The sequence below is a fragment of the Eimeria necatrix genome, genomic scaffold, assembly GCF_000499385.1.
Source record: "Eimeria necatrix Houghton genomic scaffold, Enh_scaff334, whole genome shotgun sequence".
Lineage (NCBI taxonomy): Eukaryota > Apicomplexa > Conoidasida > Eucoccidiorida > Eimeriidae > Eimeria > Eimeria necatrix.
The window spans coordinates 1-22139 of NW_013653863.1; the positions used below are offsets into that span (position 1 = coordinate 1).

General features: G+C 56.4%; 3 protein-coding genes across 3 annotated transcripts; 2 read left to right on the forward strand and 1 right to left on the reverse strand.

Moving 5' to 3' along the window:
• Positions 1-5637: 5637 nt before the first annotated feature.
• On the forward strand, positions 5638-5967 carry ENH_00044520 (hypothetical protein, conserved; the record flags this gene model as incomplete). Its single annotated transcript, XM_013580919.1, has 1 exon — positions 5638-5967. The coding sequence occupies one exon, from the start codon at positions 5638-5640 to the stop codon at positions 5965-5967; it is 330 nt and encodes a 109-aa protein (XP_013436373.1).
• Positions 5968-6225: 258 nt separating this feature from the next.
• ENH_00044530 (hypothetical protein, conserved) lies at positions 6226-14826 on the forward strand (the record flags this gene model as incomplete). The annotated part of the gene is made up of 1 exon (XM_013580920.1): positions 6226-14826. One exon carries the CDS (start codon positions 6226-6228, stop codon positions 14824-14826), a length of 8601 nt encoding a protein of 2866 aa, XP_013436374.1.
• A 2050-nt stretch (positions 14827-16876) lies between these two features.
• On the reverse strand, positions 16877-21582 carry ENH_00044540 (hypothetical protein, conserved; the record flags this gene model as incomplete). The annotated part of the gene is made up of 4 exons (XM_013580921.1): positions 16877-17215; positions 17676-17754; positions 18268-18389; positions 18745-21582. 4 exons carry the CDS (start codon positions 21580-21582, stop codon positions 16877-16879), a joined length of 3378 nt encoding a protein of 1125 aa, XP_013436375.1.
• Between the last annotated feature and the right edge of the window lie 557 nt (positions 21583-22139).

The following is a 22139-nucleotide window of genomic DNA, read 5'->3' on the forward strand; positions in this document are numbered from 1 at the left end:
CCAGGAGCAATCTCCGTTTCCATCGACTCGACCTGGCTCAGGCCATGCGCACCAAGCCACGCAGGAGCATTATCCGTTTCCATTGACACGGCCTGGCTCAGGCCATACGCACGAACAATTCTCTGCGACAGGTAAGTCACTCAAGAGGCCACTGGATGAATCTGGTGAGAGTAGCTCATATAGTCCTCCAGCCCAACGGAGTAGGGGGGAAGAACAAACGGCAACAGCAAAGCCGTCAACGAGTCGCCCCTCTGTGCTTAAAGAACTTCTGAGATCCGCAATGCCAGCTGCGTCCGCTCGAGCAAGCAGTACAAGTGCCGTGGGCTCATTACAGCTGCCTTTTGACTCATCATCAGATAAGGAGGTCCCGGGGACATCAAAGGAGAAGGGTTCTCAACTTGCCCTCTTACTTGCTAGAGCACCGCTTCTTCGAAAAATGCTTCCTCGTGATCCAGCAATCACAAATCACTTATTTTATAAATTGCCAGGGTTGGCTCCAGGCGTTAAGGTGCGAGCATTTTCTGTGGTCAAAGCGTTTTCACGGACCAACTTATTTCCGCAAGTTTCAGCTCCTTTATCGTGTATGCGAACGTGGCTTATAATGGATGAACTTGATGAAACTGCGGCAAATATGCTTGTTGCTGAGTCTGAACGCATTGTGCGCACAATGTATTTTACCCATCAAAAGCCCGTTCCGAGCCATTCAGTTTCTAGAGCTGTTTTAGTTTTGGGACACCGCTACCTAATGCTGGATGCGCTCGTAAGCACAATTCAAGTTTTGGGTCCGGCGATGAATGCATCCCGGTGGTGGTCCAAGCTTGTTGATGCCATTCCAACGGAAGTACTTGACAGAAATACCCCCTCGCCTTTCGAAAGAACAAGGCATTACGAAAGGATTGCATTTCAACTGATCAAGGCAATCGAGTCGTTGAAAAAGGGCGTTCGACTCGAGGCATGGGACACTGTCGAATTGAAACGCGAGCTCTTTTGCAGAGAGAGCTCTCCTCGATGGTTTAAAACATTCCGTTGGGATTCTTGGCGAAAAGATGATGAAGACTCGTCCTCTGGTCAACGGAAGTAACCTATAGATTCTGCAGCAGCTACAATTCGATGGCGGGCTTTGCTCTTGTGCCTATTATTGCGAAGCCGAGTAAGAAGCTCGTGTTGGCTAATGCCGCCAAGTGGTTCATCAAATGTTTCGACTTTTCAGTACTGGAGGGTGGAGCGACCACCAGTAAAATGTACCCGTGCGTAGGCGGCGCGTTTTCTGAACGCGCCGCCAGTCTGGGAGGCATGATGAGAAAATACAAACTGTGGATGGCTATGGCAAGCTTGCGTGACTGCACTTGCTGACGCCCCTGACACTGGACTTATTAATCTTTTCCGGAATCACTGCTTCAAACAAGCGGGGCCGCAAAAAGTTGTTTGTAAATATTCCGCGATATAATGCTTTTCTCTCGAAGACGGCGCCAGCTGTTGTAGGTTGGCGTCTGGCTAGTGATTTTGCTTCAGAGAGCCGAAAGGGGCCCCGCAGGGACCGTCAACTGGAGGTCCGTCTGCACACGACAGGATTTCACAGTACCCATGCAGTGCCGAACCTGCTCAACACGCAGATCTGTGACACATTTACTGTGGCGTGTGTACGTGCTTTTTCTTCGACTAGTGAATTTGCTTTTGTAATGACCCGCGTGGTCATGCTTCTTGTTCCGTGAAGGTAATCTGCAAAATAAGAGCTTGACACAAAGTTGTGGTCTTAAGTAAAGATACAAAGGTGAAGTAAAGGCAGAACCGACAGACCTGCTTTCAAGGGAGACTACTAGCCTTTCTGTTCCCTAACATTAGGCCTTTGGATGATAGGTTTGTGCTTGTGCCTTGCCTGCCTTGCTGCATTTCGGTCCAGTAGATACAGAGCCGACTAACGCATATAAGCGCGCAAGCAAACCAGATTCGGTTAGTGTCTATTCGGCTTACAACTTGCCTGTCAGTTCTTGCTTGGCGCAACTGTAAAAAGAACACTTGAAGTCTTTGTTAAGTCTGTTCTTCCTCTTTAAAAAATGTTGCGTGAACATTTGAATATTTGGTGATGCTAGATAGCAGCAATGGACCCTTTTATTTTTGGTTTTTCTTTCCTGGTGTCCAGAAACCGCTTTGTCACCCCTGATTTCGTTAGAATGCTATAAAGTCCTTCTTTGTGGGACCTAGAGAACACGCCAGCTGGGTGATGCGTAGCGGAGGTGGCTTCTACAACGCAAGAAACGCCCCTTAATCGCCTGTATGCCGCCCCATAACACTAGTAGGAGCTTAATCCCATTCTGGATATGAAAAATGAAATGTCATCAGCTAGGCTTAGTGAGGCCACAGTAATGCCTCATTCACGTCGTGTGCAGCGATCACATGATTCGCTACGAGCAGCGCAGAAAGCACTAAAGCAGAGTTACTCGCTTTTGGAAGGATACAGATGAAAACGTAACATCAAAGCACAAAGAATTGGGGGCAAGTAACAGTGTAACCGTGTCGGGGAGTGTGTTCGAGGGTAGCGGCTTGCCGTGAAGCATTGCAAACTCACCTCCTGCCCTGCAGGGTGTCTGCGTATTCATGAGCGCGCATGACCCATGCTGGTGGAATTCTGCTTCCCTGTCTGGCCGCTGATTGTAGCGAGCCCATAGCGCTATATAAACGCTTGCGCTGTCTTCATAGAGTTGGACTAGCTTTGGTTGCGAATCCCCCGAACACTGCCCCCAGATTCAAGCAAAATCCAAATACATTTCAGAGTGAGATCTGTTTAGTTCCGTTGTGGGAAATTGTTTCTGCGGCAGGTACTACAAGGGCTGACCGGAGTAATGGCCCGAGGAAGAAGCCAGAGCCGCTTCAAGCTAAGTACTATCGCTGCTGCAGTTCGAATGGTTGAAAAGGAATCCTCAGTAGTATTCGCCATGTACAGCCAATGTGTACTATGAAAATGTTGCGGTTTTAGGATGCGCGCGGGTGAAGCTAGAGTGCATCACGCACCAAGCTTGACACAGGAAGGTCGGGAGGAAAGTTCATGTGAAAGGAGAAAAAGTTACCACAGCTAAGTATCGAGCAACGGCTTTATCCTGGCCTTCACTCAACGCGTTTTCGGTTCATTTCTTTCGCTTTGCCGATGCTCCGTATTGCTGTTGGTTGTTTCTTGTTCATGTGAAAAGCATATGTGGGGATATTCCGTCCAAAGAAGAATTTCGTGTAAATAAGTTTGACGAATAAACTAGTGGAAAGGGAGCAGACACTCCTGCACTACACGCCTTACATCCGCTAGTATTTCGTTGACTTCTGGGTGAGACGAAATCGCGCCAACTGGGCGGAAGTCTTGGGTTTTCGTGAATTTCACAGAACTTAGGGCTATACACGATCACAGCTGTCCCCAGGAGTATTTCTCATTCAAACTCGCAGCGCCTAGCAAGGGAACGGATGCGCCAGAGAGAGGACAAGAATACATTTGCCTGGCAGTTCGCCAAGGAAGTCCAAATATTATAAATCAGCGCCTTCATGGCCTTATCAGCGGCTGTAGAGGTGTCTTGAATTGTGGCAGCTGACAACAACGACAGTTCCTGTTCTTCCTCTGATGAAGCATTGAGCTAGTTTTCTGACATGATAATCCCCTATGTCTTGTTTCCTTTACGCTCGAAAGATATTCATTCTGCTTCTCTAAAGCTGTTTTTTGAGCATTTTGACTCATCTCGCGCGCAGCGTGAGAAAGGAGGGATTATATGCAGTTTCTCAGGTGCTTTCTGGCCGTGCTCCCAGGGAAAGACATTCCGATCGAGAACCTGCTAAAGCGCATAAGAATGATTTTTGCAGTGTGAACGATATGAATGTGCTTCTATACAATCGCTTTTGCGTTTCACGCGGCGCTGCGTTTCCTCATAGCGAGTATCATGCGAATGCGGACGTCGTCCTAGTTGGAGAGTGTAACACTGCTTCTGCAAAATAATTCGTATGCGCTCATGAATATATTTGAGATATTCAAGTCTGCACTAAGCAGTATTTTGCTTCCGCCACGGTATCCTTGTTCACTGGCTCGTCGTCTACCTGCAGCCTACGATGGTCGCGGTCCAGACCATTGCAGCCGCTTTGGGCTTATGCAGGGGCTGTCAGTAGCACATGTGCCAATGAGTCGCTTACACCTCCGCCTTTTCTTTCTTTCGAAAAAAGCCAGAGGCTCACACTACTGATTGCAGACTCCAAAGGTCCAATCACAACCCCGTTTCAGTTGGTTGGTCACCCGCAGGTGACCTACGCGGGAGCAGCTGCACAGGGTTGCCAGCTGCTCTTCAATCCATACCTGTCCCTTTTTGACGTTTTCCATCAGCTAACTTATAAATGGCTTCTTTCTTGTAGCTCATGGCTGCTGTCGGCGGACTCACAGTGCAACGGAGTGTATGGGCACTGTTGGCAGCGACCAGATTCGTCACAGGCTAAATGGACACGCCTTCAGGGCCTCAGGAGAAAAGACTGTTTGGGGTCTTACCGCTTTGTAGAAGAAAACATCACTTTAGAATTTTTGGTGATGCACCAGAAACCCAGTGCGCCTTGATATTTTGGCTGCGGATGCAACACATGCTTTCCGGATAAGTCCCAGTTTGGCAGCACCCCACGGTAGCAAAGGAGCTCCAGTCTTTCTTGGTTGAGTTTTGGGACAACCATGTTTTTGCAATGGCCTGAAACGAATGGAAAAGGTCTACGCTTATGGGACTGCGACAGCTTCAGCAACGGCAACTCTAGCAACGACAACTCCAGGAGAGTGTTGCCATCTGTCCTTGCCTTCGCGTCCAGCAGGAAGTCAAGGGCAGTCCAAACTAACCTTTCCTTAGGCATCACAGCAAATTTATGTGCATACAGACGAGCTGAAGTCTTCGTTTGAGAGGGCAACATCCGACTGCTGAACATTCTGACAGGACAGTCAACTCAGGACTTTTGCCAGCCGCCACCTTCAGTTTGGAACGGCGAAGGTCGTTTTTTTATAGATCCAGGTGCTATTGAAGGACAGGACAAGAGGCCTCTTTTCTTTGCTCCCATCGCCTGAAAACTTCACTGGAGGCTCACTCCTGCAGTCTTTTCTTCCGGGTCGCATCCAAGGGAACGGAAGCCACCAGCTGACCTGATCTCACCGATTTCAGCCCGCACTTTGGCGAACTTTTATGCATCTTAGAAAGCCAGGACTTCTGCTGCTGCACAGCCTGAAACTGGTGCTTCTGGGGCCCAACAACCTCTAGGGGAAGTGCACAGCGAACTATTTTGCCGTGTCGCACGAGTCAGGGCTGCCGTAGCTGTCTCTGCCATTATGAAAGCTCCATAGATTTGCTGACTGCGCAGAAGACTGTAAAACATTGCTGCAGCTTGCTGCTGCAGACAGAGGTCCAGGTAGAGGCACTACATGGTCTCAGAAGCTTTTGCAAAGATCTAGAACTGGAGCCCGACACAGCATGCTGCAGCTGCTCATGGACTGAAGCCAGCAGCAGGTACAGAGGCAGAACTTAGGGCGACAACCAAACCGCCGGCAGCAGCAGCAGCAGCAGCAGCAAAGATAGCCTTTTCGGCGGCCTCAGCAGCGAACTCCCGAAGAAGCTGTGACCCTTCCTGCTGCTGCTAGGAGAGCCGATGCAGCTGTTATACAGGACTTTGTTGCGAACAGTAAATCTGCAGGCAGCGCAGCAGTCGCAGCAGCAGCAGCAGCAGAAGCCACAGCAGCACCCGGCGCACCAGAAGCTCACTGCCCAGTGTCAGTGCGGTCCCTTGAAAGCATCTGCAAACAAAAGAACAACTGCTGAAAGAAGAGCAGCTAGAGAGAAGACAGAAGACACAGATGCAACAACTGCAGAGGCCGCCGCAGCCACTGCAGCTCGCCACATTTCAGTGGCAGCAGAGGATCCGCACATTCCTGCAGCAGCAGAAAAGCTGGCCTTGGCAGCAAAGCAGCAAGATCTATAAAGCGACTTTTTGCGCCTTTTCCGAAAAGGCCAGTTCTTGATTTATACTTTCAGCTAAATAAACGACAAGGGGAGTCTACAGTTCTGACCAGACTGTTGCGTCCACGCAAATCGCCTCAGAAGCCGCAAAGCCAGAAGCAGCAACAGCAGAAGCAGCAACAGCAGAAGCAGCAACAGCAGAAGCAGCAACAGCAGAAGCAGCAACAGCAGAAGCAGCAGCAGCAGAAGCAGCAACAGCAGAAGCAGCAGATTTTCGGAAATGGAAAGGCGCCAGCAACTGACTCCGCCCGGCGGCCTGGAGCCAACTGACCCTTCAAGAAGTGCCCAATTTGCTGCTTCCGGGCAGTTTGCCCAGCCCCTTTCTGGAAGCACTTCTTTGGCTGAGGCCCCCATTTCTATGGAAAGCGGGGCTGAGCAGCAGGGGCAGCTGCAGCAGATGCTAAGTCTGGACATCAGCGGCGAGCTGCGGCAGCTGCAGCGCGAGGAGGGAGAAGTCGTTGTGCAGCAGCAGCTTGTTGAGGTCCAGTCGCAGCTGGAAGCACTTAGATGCCAGCAGCAGCAACTACAGGACTCACTGTCTCCTCAAATGAGAAAAAGTCTTTCCCCCAGTCACAGCCAGCTGCCCTACGAGCTGCAGCGCATGCATTTGGGCCCCCCGCTTCCGCTGCAGCGGCAAGTGGGTGACCAGCAGCAGCAGCAGCAGCTGCTGGAGCCAGCGCAGCACAATGCAGATGGTCCTCAACGGCCAGAGCGGTCGCCGTCTTCTCCGCAGCAGCAGCAGCAGCAGCAGCAGCGGCGGCAGCTGCAGCAGCAACAGCAGCCCAGCGTGCGCCGCCAGCAGCAGCGCCAGGGGCGTCAGCGGAGAAGACAATCCAACTACCTGCAGCCAAGCCGGACGCAGCAGCAAGAAGAGCAACAACAGCCGCAGCGACAAGATTTGGGAGGAGGACAAGAACTACATCAGCAGCAGCAGCAGGAGCGGGGGCAACAGCGGCGGCACCAGCAGCAGCAGCAGCAACAACAGAAGCAGGAGCAGGAGCACGAGCCGCAGCAGCAAGAGGAACAGGAGGAACAGGAGCAGCAGCAGCAGCGCCGCCAGCCCCGGTCATCGCAGCACTTTTCTTCGTTGGAGCAGCAGCAGCAGCAGTTGGAAGCCGAGGAGCAGCAGAGCGACATGGAATTTGTGCAGCAAGACATAGAAACAGTAGAGGGTGTTGCAACACAGCAGCAGCTTCTGCTGCTGTCCCCGACTTCGCAGCAGGCGGCGGAAGCGGCAGTGGATTGCGAAGCAGCAGCAGCAGAAGAGTTGGAGCAAGTGCTGTCGCTGTGCGTTGAGCAGGAGCTGCTGCAGCAGCAGTTGGAAGAGGCGCAGCAGCAGTCCCCGACGGAAAAGATTGAATGTTTTGAAAGTCTGTCTTGCGATCCTGAAGAAGAACTGACTGTTGAGCAGCAGCAGGAGCAGCTGCGGCTCAGCGAAGAAAGCTGCAGCGAACTCTCAGCGCTGGAGCAGCAAAAGCTGCAGGAAATTGAAGACATGAGGGAGCAGCAGAGCAGCGAGCTGGAGGGGATCTTGCGGAAGCACAAGGAGCAGCTGAAGAGGCTGAAGTCGATGCAGCGCAACCAGGGGGGGCTGCAGCAGAAGCTGAATCGGCAGCAGCAACGGGAGCAGCAGCAACGGCATGCGCAGCAGCAGGAAGAGCTGAGGCACCTGCACCACCTCCAAGTCAGCGAAGTCGAGCAGCGGCACCAGAAGGAAATGGATGCGCTCATTCGAAAGATCAACGACGACTTGGGCCTGCCGCAGCCCCCCACGCCCCCGCAGCAGCAGCAGCAGCAGCAGCAGCAGCAGCAGCAGCAGCAGCCGAAGCCGCGGGAGTACCTGCGCAAAGTGCACGCGAGCCCCATGAAGGAGGAAGACGTGCACGCCGTGGTGCAGCAGCAAATGCTGCTGAACCACGAAGAGGAGGCCTTTTTGGTTGAAGAGGAAAGAGAGAGACAAAAGAAAATTCAGGCAGAGAGACAACTCTATAGAGAACAAATGAGAGCAGCAGGGCAGTCAGTGCCTCAAGAACAGCCCAAGAGAAAGCCCCTGGCTCTCGTGGACACTGAGCACTTGGGCGGCTTCAACCAGCTGCAGCAGCTGCGGCTGCAGGCCGACGCAGAGCAGCAGCAGCAGCAGCAGCAGCAGCACGAGCAGCAGCAGCAATGGGCCGAAGGCGAGGGGCCCCGCAAGCAGAAAACAGTGCGAAACTTCACCAAGGAGCAGCTCCTTCAGGACGCAGGAAAGCTCAACAAACTTCTAGAACATCTGAGACCTGAAAAGGGCATTCAGGGCCTCAGAGAGCGGCAGCTGCAGGAGCAGCTGCGGCTGGTGGAGCGCAAAGAGGGCGACGAGGACCCCGAGCAGCAGCAGCAGCAGCAGCAGCAGCAGCAGCAGCAGCAGCGGCAGCAGATCGGCGAATTGGCGCTGCTGCAAGCCGAAGACCCGCAGCAAGGGCTGCAGCATGCGTCCCTTCGTTTTGGCCCGCTGAGCGAGCTGCTGCAGCAAAACGAACAGCTGCAGCAAACACCAACTAGCCCCTTGCTGCACTTGCCCGCTGGGCAGCCCGCAGCGCAGCCCTCAGCGCCAGCAGCCTCGCAGCAGCAGGAAACGGCGGGCCTAAGCCCTGCCACGCAGCAGCAGCAGCAGCAGCAGCAGCAGTTTTTTGATAGCCCTGTGATAGGGAATATGAGGCTGATTGCGGAGCAAGACAGAGAGACGCAAACAGACCAAAGCGAAGGGGAGGAGCAGCAGCTGCAGCAGCAATACGAGGCCGGAATAGCAGCAGAAGCAAACTTCCCAAGACCGCCTCAGCAGCAGCAAAGGCAGCTGCTAGGGCTCCTGCAAAAGTTTGCAGAAGGAAATGTAGATCCAAGCCCAACAAGCCCTACTAGCGATCAACAGCAGCAGAAAGCCCTTCAAAAGCAGCTCCAAGAATCTTCTTCAACGCAGCAGCTGACGCTGCAGCACGAGCAGCAGCAGCTGCAGCAGAACCTCCTGCAGGCCACGGCAGCAGGGCCTCAGCAGCAGAAGCAGCAGCAGCGCGCACAGGAAGCGCAGAGCGAGGGCCGCCAGATGGGAGAAACCCTGGAGCCCGCAGCAGCTCTGGGAGACCCCACTAGAGTGCAGCAGCAGCAGCAGCAGCAGCAAGAGAGTGAACTGCCAGCTCATGCGGGCCTGCTGCAGCAGCCGCTGGCCGCACCTGGGAGTCTTGGGTATGTGGACACGGCTCTCAGTGAGCAGCAAGAAACTCAGCAACGACAGGAGCAGCAGCAGAGGGATCACAGGCCTCTTTTGCGGGAACTTTGCAGGCAGCAGCTAAACTTGCAGCCGCTGCAGCAGCAGCAGCAGTTGATGCTGCAGCAGCAGCAGCCGCAGCCAGCACTCGAGCAGTCCGCGCAGCCACCGGCGCGGCTGCTGCTTCAGGTGGGGCTTCAGCAACCAACACTGCAGCAGCAGCTGGCGCAGCAGCAACAAGAGCTGCAGCAGCTCCAAGCAGTGCAGCAGCTGCAGGAACACTCCTATTTGCAACAACAGCAGCAGAGGCAGAACGTGACACAGCAGCACCAACTGACGCAGCTGAAAGCAGCACCGATGCAACAGACGCAAGCGCAGCCGATGCTGAATATTCAACAAGCTCAGAGTGGCCAGCAGCAGCAGCAGCAGCAGCAGCAGCAGCACACCGGGACGCAGTGGGAGCAAATACGGAGACTGCATTTGCAAGAACGCCTGCACGTGCGGCGAATGATCGAGCAGCAGCAGCAGACGCTGCAGCTGCACCAGCGAGCGCTGCAGCTGCAGCGAGCGATGCACCTGCAGCAGCAAACACTGCAGAGGCGCCAGTATGCTCAGCAGCAGCAAAGCTTGCTGCTGCAGCAGCCCGCGGGGAGACAGTTGTTCTCGCACCTGCAGCCGCCGGCGCAGCTGCAGCTGGAAAGACAAGTGGAGCAGCACATACAGCAGCACCAGCAGTCCCCCACAAGAGAACTGCAGCAAACAATGGGCTGGGAGCAGACGCAGCTGCACAGGCTGCTGCAGCAGCTGGCACAGAGCAATCCATGGCAAGCTGCGCAGCCGCTGCAGCAGCTGCAGCAGCTGCGCCAGGCCGCCCTGAATGCGCAGTTTCCGCTGCAGCTGCACATATCGCAGCAGCTGGTGAGGCTGCAGCAGCAGCTGCAGCAGGTGCGGCCCCTACAGTCAGCAAATCAAGTGCACCAATTGCTACAGCTGCAGCAGCAGCAGCCGCGACAAACCTTACAGCCCCCCCAGCAGCTGCAGCCGCTGGAGCAAGGAGCGCAGGCTTTGAGAACTCCACCGCAGTCTTTAAATGCTCCGCAGCAGCCACCGCAGCAGCAGCAGCAGCAGCAGCAGCAGCAGCTGCAGCAGCTGCAGCTGGAGCAACTGCAACAGCAACAGCAGCTGGAGAAACAGCAACAGCAACAGCGACAGCAACAGCAGCAGCAGCAGCAGCAACAGCAGCAACAGCAACAGCAGCAACAGCAGCAACAGCAGCAACAGCAGCAAATGCCGAACGTGAGGCAGGCTGCACACCAAATGCAGCGGCTGCAGCCGCCCAAGCTGCTGCTGCAGGTGCCTGTAGAAAACGAAAGAGGCCATATTGGTGCTGCTGTTTTCGCGCAGCGGCAGCTCAGGCTGAAGCAGCTTCAGGAGCAAGTGAAGCAGCAGCAGCAAATGCAGCAGCAAGTGCAGCAGCAAGCGGTTCAGGGAGAGCAGAAAAAGCAGCGACAGCAGCAGGAAGCCTGGAAGCAAATGCAGCAGCAGCACGAGGAACAAGCGAAGCAGCTACAGAGCCTGCTGCAGGGCCTGAAAGACTGCAGCACAATTCCAGAAACTTTGTGGAAACGGGCCAGTGCCCTGGTTAGAAAACAAATGGAATTGCATCAGCAGCAGCTGCAGCACGTGCACCAGCAGCAGCGAGAAACTGTCACGGCCACGCATGCGGACCAGCGCGAACAGGTGCAGCAGCAGCAGCAGCAGCACCTTCAGCAGCTTCCGACAACAGAGCTCCGCATCAAAGTCACCTGGCACCACAACACTGTCAACGGGGTGCTGCAGCAGCACCACAGAATGCAGATGGCTGCGCTCAACGACACACAGAGACAGGAGAAGGAGGTCCTGCTGCAGCAGCAGCAGCAGTTTGAACGGGCTCTGGCCGGCGACCCGCTGCAGCAGGAACGCTGCAAGCAGCAGCTGCTGCAGGCCATGCACCTGCTTTCTCAGGGGCCGTTTGTCCAGGGGGAGGCAGAAGAGGAGCAGCAAACAACAGAACAAGTGCAGCAGCAGTCTCCGAACCAAAAGCAGGGGCAGCGGGAGCCGCGGCCGCCGCAGCAGCAACCACAGCTGCAGCAGCAGCTGCGGCGACAGCGGCAGCAGCAAAAGACGCAACAACAGAAGCCACAGCAGCAGCAACAGCAGCAGCCGCAGCAGCAGCAGCAACAGCCAGGGCAGCTTCTCCAGAACGCCGAGCAAGAAAAGAGGCGCCAAGCAGCAATGGAAGTTTTGCTGAAGCTTCGGCGGGCACACGAAGAGGCCGAGCCTGAGCGGCAGCAGCTGCTGCAGCAGCTGAAGGCCCAGCACCAGCGGCAGCTGGAGCTGCTGCAGAGGGTAGGAGAGCCAGGGCTGAACTTTGCTGCAGAGAGCAGCAGCACGCAAGAGGTCCTTAATAGCATATTGAAGGTGATGGTGCATCAGAAGAACCTGGACGCTCAGAAGGCCGAGCTGCTGGAACTCGCGGAGCGGCAGCTGCAGGCTGGCTGCGGGATCAGCAGCAGCAGCAGCAGCAGCAGCAGCAGAGTGGCCAGCAGCAGCCGCAGCAGCAGCAGCGCCGCCAACGGCGCCTACAGCTCTGCGAGAACCCGCGCGAGCAGCGCGAAGACCAGCAGCAGCAGCGATCCCTGGCAGGCAGCAGTCGCCGCAGCAGGTGCTGCAGCAGGTGCTGCAGCAGGTGCTGCAGCAGGTGCTGCAGCAGGTGCTGCAGCAGGTGCTGCTGCGAAGACACGGGCTGCGGCGACGAAGGCAAATCGCTGGGCCTTTCGCCCCACAAGCCGCAACTCTCAGTGCTCGGCGCGAGCAGCAGCTTCGGCAGGCGCACTGGCTTCAGCAGCAGCGGAGGCAGCAGGGGCAGCAGCAGCAGCAGTAGCAGCAAGAGCGTCGCGCTACGCCGCGGTGCTGCAGAAGATGCCGCAAGAGGAAGAAGCAGCAGCTGCGGAGCCGCCCAGAGACCGCGAGGGGACCCCTGCTGCTGCTGCTGCTGCTGCTGCTGCTGCTGCTGCTGCTGAGCGCGAAGGCCGCATCAAGACTCTCGACCGAAAGTCCTTGGTGGCTCGCGTGGCTTTGCTGCTGCAGCAGTGCGACGCCTGCTTCGCGCTTCCGAAGGTGGCAGTGGAGCCCTTTCTGGACTTCGTGCGGTACATTGTGCCTGCTGCGGAGCAGGGGGAGACTCTGCGGGAGCTGCAGCGGCAGCAGCGGCTGCAGCAGCAGCTGCTGCAGACGCTGCAGTCGTTCGCAGCAGCAGCAGAAGAGCTGCTGGCGCAGCACCCCGAACTGCTGGTCGAAGTGGCCTCGCTGCGGCAAAACACTCTCGACAGAGACATGCAAGAAGCTGTTTGCTTCAGAAACTTCGAGATCAGCAGCGCCGTGCTGCAGCTAGCTGAAGACACGCTGCAGCAGACGTTTCCGGTGGCCCCGGGGGGGCCCCTGGCTGCGACCCTCCGGCGAATTGCTGCAGCAGCAAACAGCAGCAGCTTCGGGGGCCCCGCTGCGCCCCACTGGCTCTCCCGCTGCCTCCAAACTCCCCTTTCTCTCTTCCTCCCCACACAGGAGGCCCTTCTGCACGGCCCCCTCGTGCGCTGCCCCCCGCGGGGCCCCCCGGGCCGGCTCTCGCCTCCGCCGCGGGGGCTGCCGCCTGGGGAGTCTTACTTGGCTCCGCTTCACGGGGTTTCTTCTTCATTTGCTTTTCCGGACTTCGAGGACTCAGAGCCTGGGGAGTCCAAGGGGGGTCCCCCGGGGGGCCCCCCGGGGGGCCCCCCGGCGGCCAGCGCGGGGCCCACAGTTGCCTACCAAAAGCCCTACGGCCCCGGCCCGGGGGCCCCCACCAGCGCCGCCGCGCCGCCGCGGCCGGCCTGTGCCGCAGGGGCCCCCACAGACCCATGGGGGCCCCCCGGGGGGGCCCCTGGGGCCGCAGCGGCTTTTCTCGCTCGCCCGACATGCAGGGAGTGCCCCGCGTGGCAGCAGCGAGAAGGCAGCAGACCCTACACTTGCAGACCCATCAGCAAAATGGAACGCCACCAAGTGGTGCAGCAGCAGGAACATTTGCTGCTGGTGCACCACCTGGAACACGGGGAGCCAGAGCCTCCCCCAAAGCCCCCGCGGGCCCCGCCGAAGCAGCGGGGCCGCAGGCGCCGGGGAACTAGAGGCGCTGCTTCCAAGGCTGCATCTGCTGCTCCTGCTGCTGCTGCTGCTGCTGCTGCTGCGGGGGCCCTGGAGAATTCCAGCAGCAACGGCAGCAACCACACGCACACTCGGACTTCGGCTCTTGGCCTTGCTTCTCGGGGGATGCTTTGCCTTGGGCTTTCCCAGCCCTTTGGGGCCCAAGGGCAGAGCCGACGCGGCGCCCGCTCCTCTGCTGCTGCTGCTGCTGCTGCTGCTGCTGCTTCTGCTGCTGCTGGGGGCGTGAAGGTGGGTTCCCCTGAAAGAGTAGCCTTCAAATGGCCCGAAAAACACGAGGGGAAAATAGTAACTGTAGTGGATTGGCGGCCGCCTCGGGAACAGCGCTTGGGCTCAGCCAATAAGCCAGAAACAATTTATAACGCAGAAATGCCCTTTCCTTCTTGCCTTCTTGTGGGGAGTGAAGAAGACCTCCACACCCCGTCGGGGGCCACCGGGGGCCCCGGCGCTGCTGCCTTTGCTTCCGTTTCGCCTGCTGCTGCGCTGCTGCCGGAAAGCAGTGGAGAAGCTGCTGCAGGCGCAGCGAAACAGACAGAGCCGCTTGAGGATGACCTTTCTTTTCTGAAGTCCTTTAGAGAATTGCTTATGTGTTCTGTTCCGCACTCCTCCGCCTTCAACTGCTGCGAGCTCTTGGCCGACAGTTTGCGCAGCGCCGCAGGGCCTTTAGAACATTCAGCGCAGGCCCGCAGAAGCAGCCGAAACTTCTCCATCCCCGAAAACATCCTTGGCAGCCCTCGTTCTGAAAGGAAGCCCAGGCAGCAGCAGCAGAAGGGGGAAAAGCAGCAGAAGCGGCGGAAGAAGGAGGCGCAGCGCCAGCAGCAGCAGCAGCAGCAGCAGCAACAGCAGCAGCAGGAGGAAGAGGAGCAGCAAGCAGAATCGTCGACCCGGGCCTCGCCAACAGATACAAATGCAGCTCCAGATTGCCACGCCCCCTGCAGCGGAGGCAGCAAAGAAGACACATCTATTCTTTCCTCAGCTTTTGCTGTCCGCGCATTAGACTCAGACAGCAGACGCTGCAGCGAGAGTCCTTGTGTGGGCCAGAGCCCGCAGCAACAGCAGCAGCAGCCACTAGTCGCAGGACCGGCGGCGCTCACTGATGGATGCGGCAGGCGTGGAGGCAGCAGCAACTACACCCACGCCGCAGCAATTGCTGCAGCCTCTGTGGCTGGCCCTGAATCTCCCTTTGCTGCTGCTGCTGCTGCTGCTGCGGCCTTTGCGGATGCTGACAGTGCTGCCGCGTTTGCTTCAACGACGTTGGGGACAAGTGCAGCTTCTCAGAAACGCAAAAGCCATCAGGATGCAGGCGGGGAGCCGCAGGCGCGCAACAAACGAACAAGGGGGACAGACAGGTAGTCCCAGTAGCCCCACACGACTGTGGAGAGCAGCTAGCCACAGCCAGAGCTAACGGTCTAGCTCTGGGAGCCAATGCTTTTAAGAAATCCATCAGGGCCATGCCGACTCGATGAAGTGCTGCGAGTCCGGCATGTTTCTTAGTAGCCTTTTTTGTCTTTGTTGAGGCAGCTCGTGCCGAATTGTCTTGTAGCGAAAACCTCGGGCCCTGTTCGTTTGCAACTAGCAGCAAACAGGCACGCCGCCCGATGCTACCATTTTAGTTATTTGAAGCATTACTGTACCCTCATTTGCTGTTGTCGTGCCGTTTTGTCTGGGGATTAGAGAGCTTTAGCCTCCTCATTCGAAAAAAGCAGCAGAATATGAAGAGAAATTAGCAAAATTGGGTGGTAAGGGGCGAGGGCAAAGCAGCCCAGATTAGCAGGGTTGGCTGGCAGTGATTCAGGCACATACAAATTGACGCGTAGAAAAGGAAATAGGAAGGAAGAACAGATTTAAAACGAGCCCAACTGGGCGCCCAGAAAGGAGGTTGACAAACAAATGAACCAGGGAGAGGCCAGTAATGATAAATGGCAAGCAGCTGAGGTCTTCATGAGCTCACATACACATGGGTATCTCAAGCTCTATATATATCCGGATTCCGGGTGAAGACAGAACATAGCAGCTGCTAAATATCTCTTGTATTCAGAGCCAAGCTCTGCTGGGTTGTTTGGCGAAGCTCAGCCCTTATCTTGCGTTTTGCACCCGGTAGTGCTACTGTTGTGGGCAAGCTGCTGTTTCTGTGTCAGTATCAAATTCAGGTGCAAGGAATTAGGCTTTAAAACTGTGAATGCAACGAGAGGCGGAGTGGTGAAGCACCAGCATTTGCAGAAAATGCCAAGGCAGTGAATACTGTGCACAGCAGCAGCAGCGCCGCCTACTGCGACAGCACTTCCAGCAGCAATGCTTACGGCAGCAGCAGCTACAAGAGCGACACTGTTTTCAGCTACAGTAAGGGAGGCAGCTGTAGGACAATGGCTCTCTACGCTCCTTCTGTTTACGTTTCGGCGGCGTGAACCCGTCGATAGTCCATTGGATGCTGATTTGGTTTCATTAGCGATAGATTGACAATTTGGAAAGAACGGCGTTGATTGGCAAGGTGACTCCAGAGTGAACACAAGAGTTTACATGCGGCAGCTGGCCACAAACGAACACTAAAGGGAGCTACTGGACAAGACTGGGGCCCCTTCTCATACTAGAACGACCGCCACAACCGTAACAGAGCAGCTGCAGCCCCTGCTGCTGCGGCAGAGCAGCAGGCGGTGCTGCTTCCACTGTTGGTGCTGCTGCGGATACGCCCGTAGCATCAGTTGCGGCGGCGCGGCTACCAATTACAGTAAACTGAAGTCTGGTAAACGCCAAGCCTACAAGCTTACTCCCTTTTCTCTTGCAGAAGCTCAGCATGCAGGTGGGCTGTTCAGAGGCAGTCACGCAGACGCGGAAAGCCACCAGCGCGGCCACTTAACCCCATGCTCCTGTGGGCTTGCCTGTGGCAACAACATGGGGAAACCCATTGCCACAAGCTACTCAAAGTCACAGCAAGACATATGTGGGATTGCTTGTTCTGTTTTTCACGGCAGTCTAAATTACCCCAGCGAGATAAAATTCAAAGTTTCCCGCAGCAGAAAAAACATGGCCAGAACAGTAACACAAACGGCAACAGCAGCAGCTGCTGAGGCAAAAGTAGCAATCATAGACCAACGCAGCAACAAAACAAAACGTTGGGGAGAAGGAAGCTATAGCGCTGTCTACACACGCATCAGCAGGAGGCACTGAAGTTGCAGCAACGGGAAAGCTGAAAGAACGATGAAACTTCAACAGTAGCCTTACGTAGTATCAGCAACAAGAGAACCACACACCCACGGCAGCAGCAGCAGGACTAGAAGAGGCAGCATGAGCGAAGAGGCTCTTCGACGACTTACCCCGTGTGTCAGTGAGCCCTATTCGTGTTCGCCAGACCTTGCTAGCTAATGTTCTTGCTTTTGCTGCTTTTAGCGGGGGGGTTGTCATTTGGCTACTGAGGCAGCATGCCAGTGCGGCAGCCAACAGTCAAGCTGGAGTGGTGGTCGATGTGCAGCAGCGAAGCGGCGCCCCTGCTGCAGCGCCGCCAGTTCAAGTTCAAGAGCCGCACTGCAGTGTTCACGGGGTCGTCGAAGCTGCTTTCCGCGTCTGCTGCTGCTCGGAGAGCCCGGCCATCCCTCTCGCTGGCCGGCAGCGGCAGCTCCTCGTAACTTGTGTCCAGTTCTTCAGAACAAACGGGAGCCTCAATGGACGGGGGGGCTCTCACGCACAAGTCCAAATGCCCGTCATGACCCAGCAGGTAGTCCAGCGTGTGCAGCAGCAAGGAGTGTTGCTGCAGCAGCAATGCCAGAGGCGAACAACGGAGCAGCAACAGCAATCGTCACGAAAGCAGCAGTTCAAAAGTGGAAACTGCTTCTCAACGTCTGCCAACTGTTTCGAAATTCCGTAGTCATAGTAACACCACTGCAATTAGACAAAAACAGACTTTGGCGCCAGCACACACAGATGCACGCAAAACTGCAACAGGACAGCCATAAGACTGCAGCAGCAACTGCAGACAAGGGCGCGAGTTTTCGCTTTTAAGAAAAAGAAACCCTTCGCAGCCCAGCGACTGAAGCACCTTCTGTAAAATTCCCCAGTTCACTTAAACTTTAAATGCCCCCATTCCACTTAGACTTTAAATGCCCGCAGTCCACTTGAACTTTAAATGCACATTCAACATTTCTCGAGGCCCCAAAGTCTAAACTGTAGCTCAAACTCCTTAAAAGGTTCTGCCGTTGTTTGTTGCTCACAATGTTGAGATGCTTCAGAGAAGGCATATCCATCAGCTTGAGAGATTTGCAGGTGAAGTCATATCCAGCCTTCGCTGCCCTGAGCAGCAGCAGCCACACAGAAAAGTGCCCTGCCTGCTGCATTTAAAGATGTACTTTTCCTTATTTGTTCCTTCACGTGCATGCAGCTAAACAGACTGCACGTGCTTGCAAATGCAGACACGCTCTGCTTAGCTGCTTGGCCGTTCCTTCTTTCTCAGCTTTTACATATACGTGCAAACCCGCAATCTTGCAATTCTGAAAATAAGCACAGTTACGTTTTTGCAATTTTGGGCTGCCCATTCATTTCTAGCCACCCTTGTGAGTCTGCCTGCGCATGAACTTGCTGTCTTGCACTTATATTTCGTGCTGCTTCTTTTGCATATGTGAACAGGTACCTTCCCGCTTGTGCGTAAACAGACAGAGCTGTGTACAGACACTTGAACGCGTGTACCCATATCCGCATGCATGCAATTCAAGATTTATGCATGCACTTAATCGTGTGTCTACGGCAGCATGCATGTGCAAGCTTCTACATGCGAATGTCTGCACCCGCTGAAGCGCAGCGGCTCACGCCGATTCGCATAAGAAGAAAAGAGCATCTCTTTCGTGGGGCCCGTCTCCAATGGAGAGGATAGTTCTGCAGCATTTGTGCTCCCTCAGGTGTCTGTCCACCTCCTCTTTGAACGCCAGGCGCTGAACAAAACCCAAACCATTAATGTTAAACTCTGGCATTTAAGTTCTAGCACTTGAGCCAGGTGGCATGACTTGTAGGGCTTTTCTCGGGCTTTGCAGAATATCTAAGCCTCCGCAGAAGTGCTTTTTTCTGCTGCTGCAGTGGGGCATTTCCAGAATTGCATTGTGAGGCTCCTGATATCCGTATACTAAATCCCTATTGTGCATCTTTCTAGCAAATATTAAGCCTATGCAACCCTTTTCTATGTACCTCTGCAGCCCCTCAACAAAGGCCCAGGCCCCTGCATGCAAGCCTAGCCGCTTTGCATGCATCGAAAAGCCCCAAATGAACAAAGACAGTGACTGCGGGCCCCACCTTCCAGACAAACGGGGATTCCGTGGAAGGCGAGTCGAAGAGGAATCTGGCGGAGGTCCTGCGGAGTGTCTCTACAAGAGGCCAGAGGCCTGGCAGAAAACGCTTGCAGGTCTCATCTATCCAGCCCTGAGCTGCGTTGGTGATGAGTACAACTCTGCCGATTTCCCGAGCAGCCAGCAGCACTTTGCGGCTGCTCTGGGTCAGCCGCTGCAGCAGCGGCAAGTCCGCAGCATATTCCGAAGGGTCGGAAACCAGGCTGAGGCCCCGAGAGGCAATCCAGGAGTTCGGAAAGAATGTGTCATCCCAGTCAAAGATCACCATGCGTTCGTGCACGGGCCCCAGGCGCCCCAGTTGCTGCGGGGGCCCCGAAGAGGCCGGGGGGGCCCCCCGCTGCTGCAGCAGCCGGGGGCCCCTCCGAAGCCGCTTCAAACCCTCGTGGGCAAATTCTCTGGAGGCCTCTCCGGACTGGAGGGGCCGTCGCCGTCGACTCCGGCTGGCCCGCTCTCTTCTGCTGCTGCCGTCGTCCTCCTTGCTGCTGCAGCTGCTGTGATCCTTGCTGCTGCTGCTGCTGCTACTGCTGCTGCTGCTTCGGGCCATGGGTGAGCTCCAACTCGACTGCGCGCTGCACTCAGGCGACAGGCTCCGGCCACTCGCTGCTGCTGCTGAGACTGCTGCTTTACTGGCTGCTGCTGCTTCTTTTGAGGGCATTTCCGAGAAATTTGTCATCACATGTCCCCTCTGGAGCTTCCAGTGGTCAGTTGCTGCTGCTTCCACAGAGCGGCGTCTGCTGCTGCGTCTGCTGCTTTTGCTGCTGGTCATATCGGACACGCGGCGCTGCTGCTCTGGGGCAAGGCGAGCTCCTTCGCCGCTGTCCCCCGAGATGGACTCTTCTTCTGAGGAGTTGCTGCCGCTGCAGCTGATGCTGCTGCAGCTGCTTCTCCTGCTGCCGTCTTCGCTTTCCCTGCTGCTGCAGTCGTAGTGGCAGCAGCTGCAGCTGCTGTCGCTGCCCAGCTCGTAAGTGTCCATAAAAACTACAGAGGCTTGCTGAGGCTCCTGGCGCGAATGGCTCGAGACGACGCTGCATGCAAAGGGCCACGCATAAGAGGCCTCCACGGGTTCATCTGGGGGGCCCCCCTCGGGGGCCCCCAATAGCTCTGGCCTGGGGCCCCCTTCTACAGCCATTTCGTCCTCGTCAGCCCACTCAGGGGCCTCTTCCTGCGGCACAGGCAGAGGCGGCATCTCTGGGGGCAGCTGCGGGCCACTGGGGGCCCCATAAGTCTCAATACCCTCTATTGTGAAGGGCCCCTCGCCAGGGGGGGGGCCCCCAAACTCAGATGTAAACATTTGAATAGGGGCCTCTTCCCACTGCAGCGTGCCCTGGTGCAGCATGACGAGGCGGGTCATCTCCACTTGTTCTTCGAAGCTGATACCGAGGTGGTGCTGCTGCTGCAGCAGATGCTGCTGCTGCCGCTGCGCAGCCAAGGGGGCCCCTGGGGCCCCTGGGTACTGCTGCTGCCCCTCTAGGGCCTCCTCCTGGCCCGGGGAAAGGCCGCCGTAGTACAAACTGGCCTGCGAGACTGACTCAGGGGCCCCCTCTTCACCCCAGCTTGCATGCAGCGGCCTGTGGCCTTGGGGGGCCCTTCTTAGTTCTTCAAAAAAGCTGCTGGGGGCCCCCGCTGAGAAGCCCCACGGCACTGCCTGCTCGCTGAGGCATGCAGGGGGCCCCCCTGCTGCTGCTGCTGCTGCTGCAGAGGCAGGCGACACCACAAGCATGGCCCCCACGGGACTCGAACGCGTCTGGAGAGGAGCATGTAACGTCCACTGCCCTGGCCTGCTGCTGCTGCTGCTGCTGCTGCTGCTGCTGCTGCTGCAGCTGGGGATATCAATGCCTTTGATAAGGCCTTCTGCTGCAGAAGGGAAGCCCGGGGGGGCCGCGGAGTCTGCGATTGGCCCTTGAGGGGACCCCCCCTGCGTCTCGCTATTTCTTTGGCGCTGGCCGCCCCTTCGCGTTCTTCGGCGGCCCCCCTTTGAAGTAGTGTGCTGCTGCTGCCGCTGGTCTTGCTGCCTTGGCTGCTGCTGCTGTTGCTGCTGCTGCTGCTGCTGCTGTTGCTGCTGCTGCTGCTGCTGCTGCTGAGGGTGCTGTGGCAGTTGCTGCCGAGGATGCGCTTTATGTCCCTCCTGCATCTGTTGCTGCTGCTGAGGACTTTGTGATTTCATCTGCTGCTGTTGCCTAGTTTTCTGCTGCCGTTGCTGCTGTTGTCGCTGCCCTCCTAACTGCTGGTGCACTTGCGGATGCGGCCGCTGCTGCAGTGTCCGCTGCTGCTGCTGCTGCTGCTGCTGCTGTGCGTGCTCCTGATGCAGCTCTGGGCATTCACGCCTCTGCGGGCAAATGGCGGGAGGGGAAAGGGAACTGCAAGCTACAAGAGCCTCATACTCCTGTCTTTTAAGGAGCTGCTCCTCTAGCTGCTGAGCCCTCTGGGGCCTCAGACTTGTAAAGGTTTCATAGCTGCTGCTGCCTTGCAAAGCCTCAGCGTTGGTAATCACAAAGCCTTCAGCCAAGGGTCCGCAGGCAGCACCTGCGGGGGCCCCCGCAGTAAAGGCAGCTGCTGCAGCTGCTGCAGCTGCTGCAGCTGCTGCAGTTGAAGGGTCTAAGAAGCGGCTGGTTTGCCTCGTTGGGCTGCGCGGGTCTTTCCCAGTTAAATCATTTGCAGAATGAGAAGCAGCAGCAGCTGATGCGGCGCTGCTTGAGCTGCCTGCGAGGCCCCTCGGGTCGAGCCCTGCAGAAGGCAAGGATGCCCCAGCCAAGCCCTGCGGGGCGGAGCGCAAACGATCGCACATTTCCCTGCTGAGGCGCCTCGGGGAGCCCAGAATATCCTTAAAGAAAGCAGCAAAAGAAAGCCTCCAGCAATTTAGAGGGGTTTTCTGTGGATCGGGGCGGGCAATCCGCAGTAGTTCCTGCACGCGGCGCTTTGGGCTGCAAGTGGGAGGGTGAGCGCCAGTCTCGCGCTAAGATGGCCAATTTTAAGGCCAAGGCTCATTAATTCCCAGTCTTTAAACTGCTGAAAAAAGAAATAAACGGCATATTACTACAAAAGCCTGCAGACTGGTCTAGGGCCGGTCGGCGCGGACCGGACCAGCGGGTGACCTTCCTGGGCAACGAGATGGAGCAAAATTGACGGGGCCAGAGCGTGCAAATTCAAATTTTAAAATAGTCAAAATTGCATATTTAAATCGAAACGCAAATAAAATGACTGACAAAGAGGCCAAACGGACTACAAAAGCTACAACAGCGGCGGCGGCCACGGCCCCCACAGGCAGAACCAGGGCCGAGGTGCAGACCACTTGGGAAGTGCTTGCAGCAAACAGTGAGAATGTGGCAAACTCGCCTCCTTGTT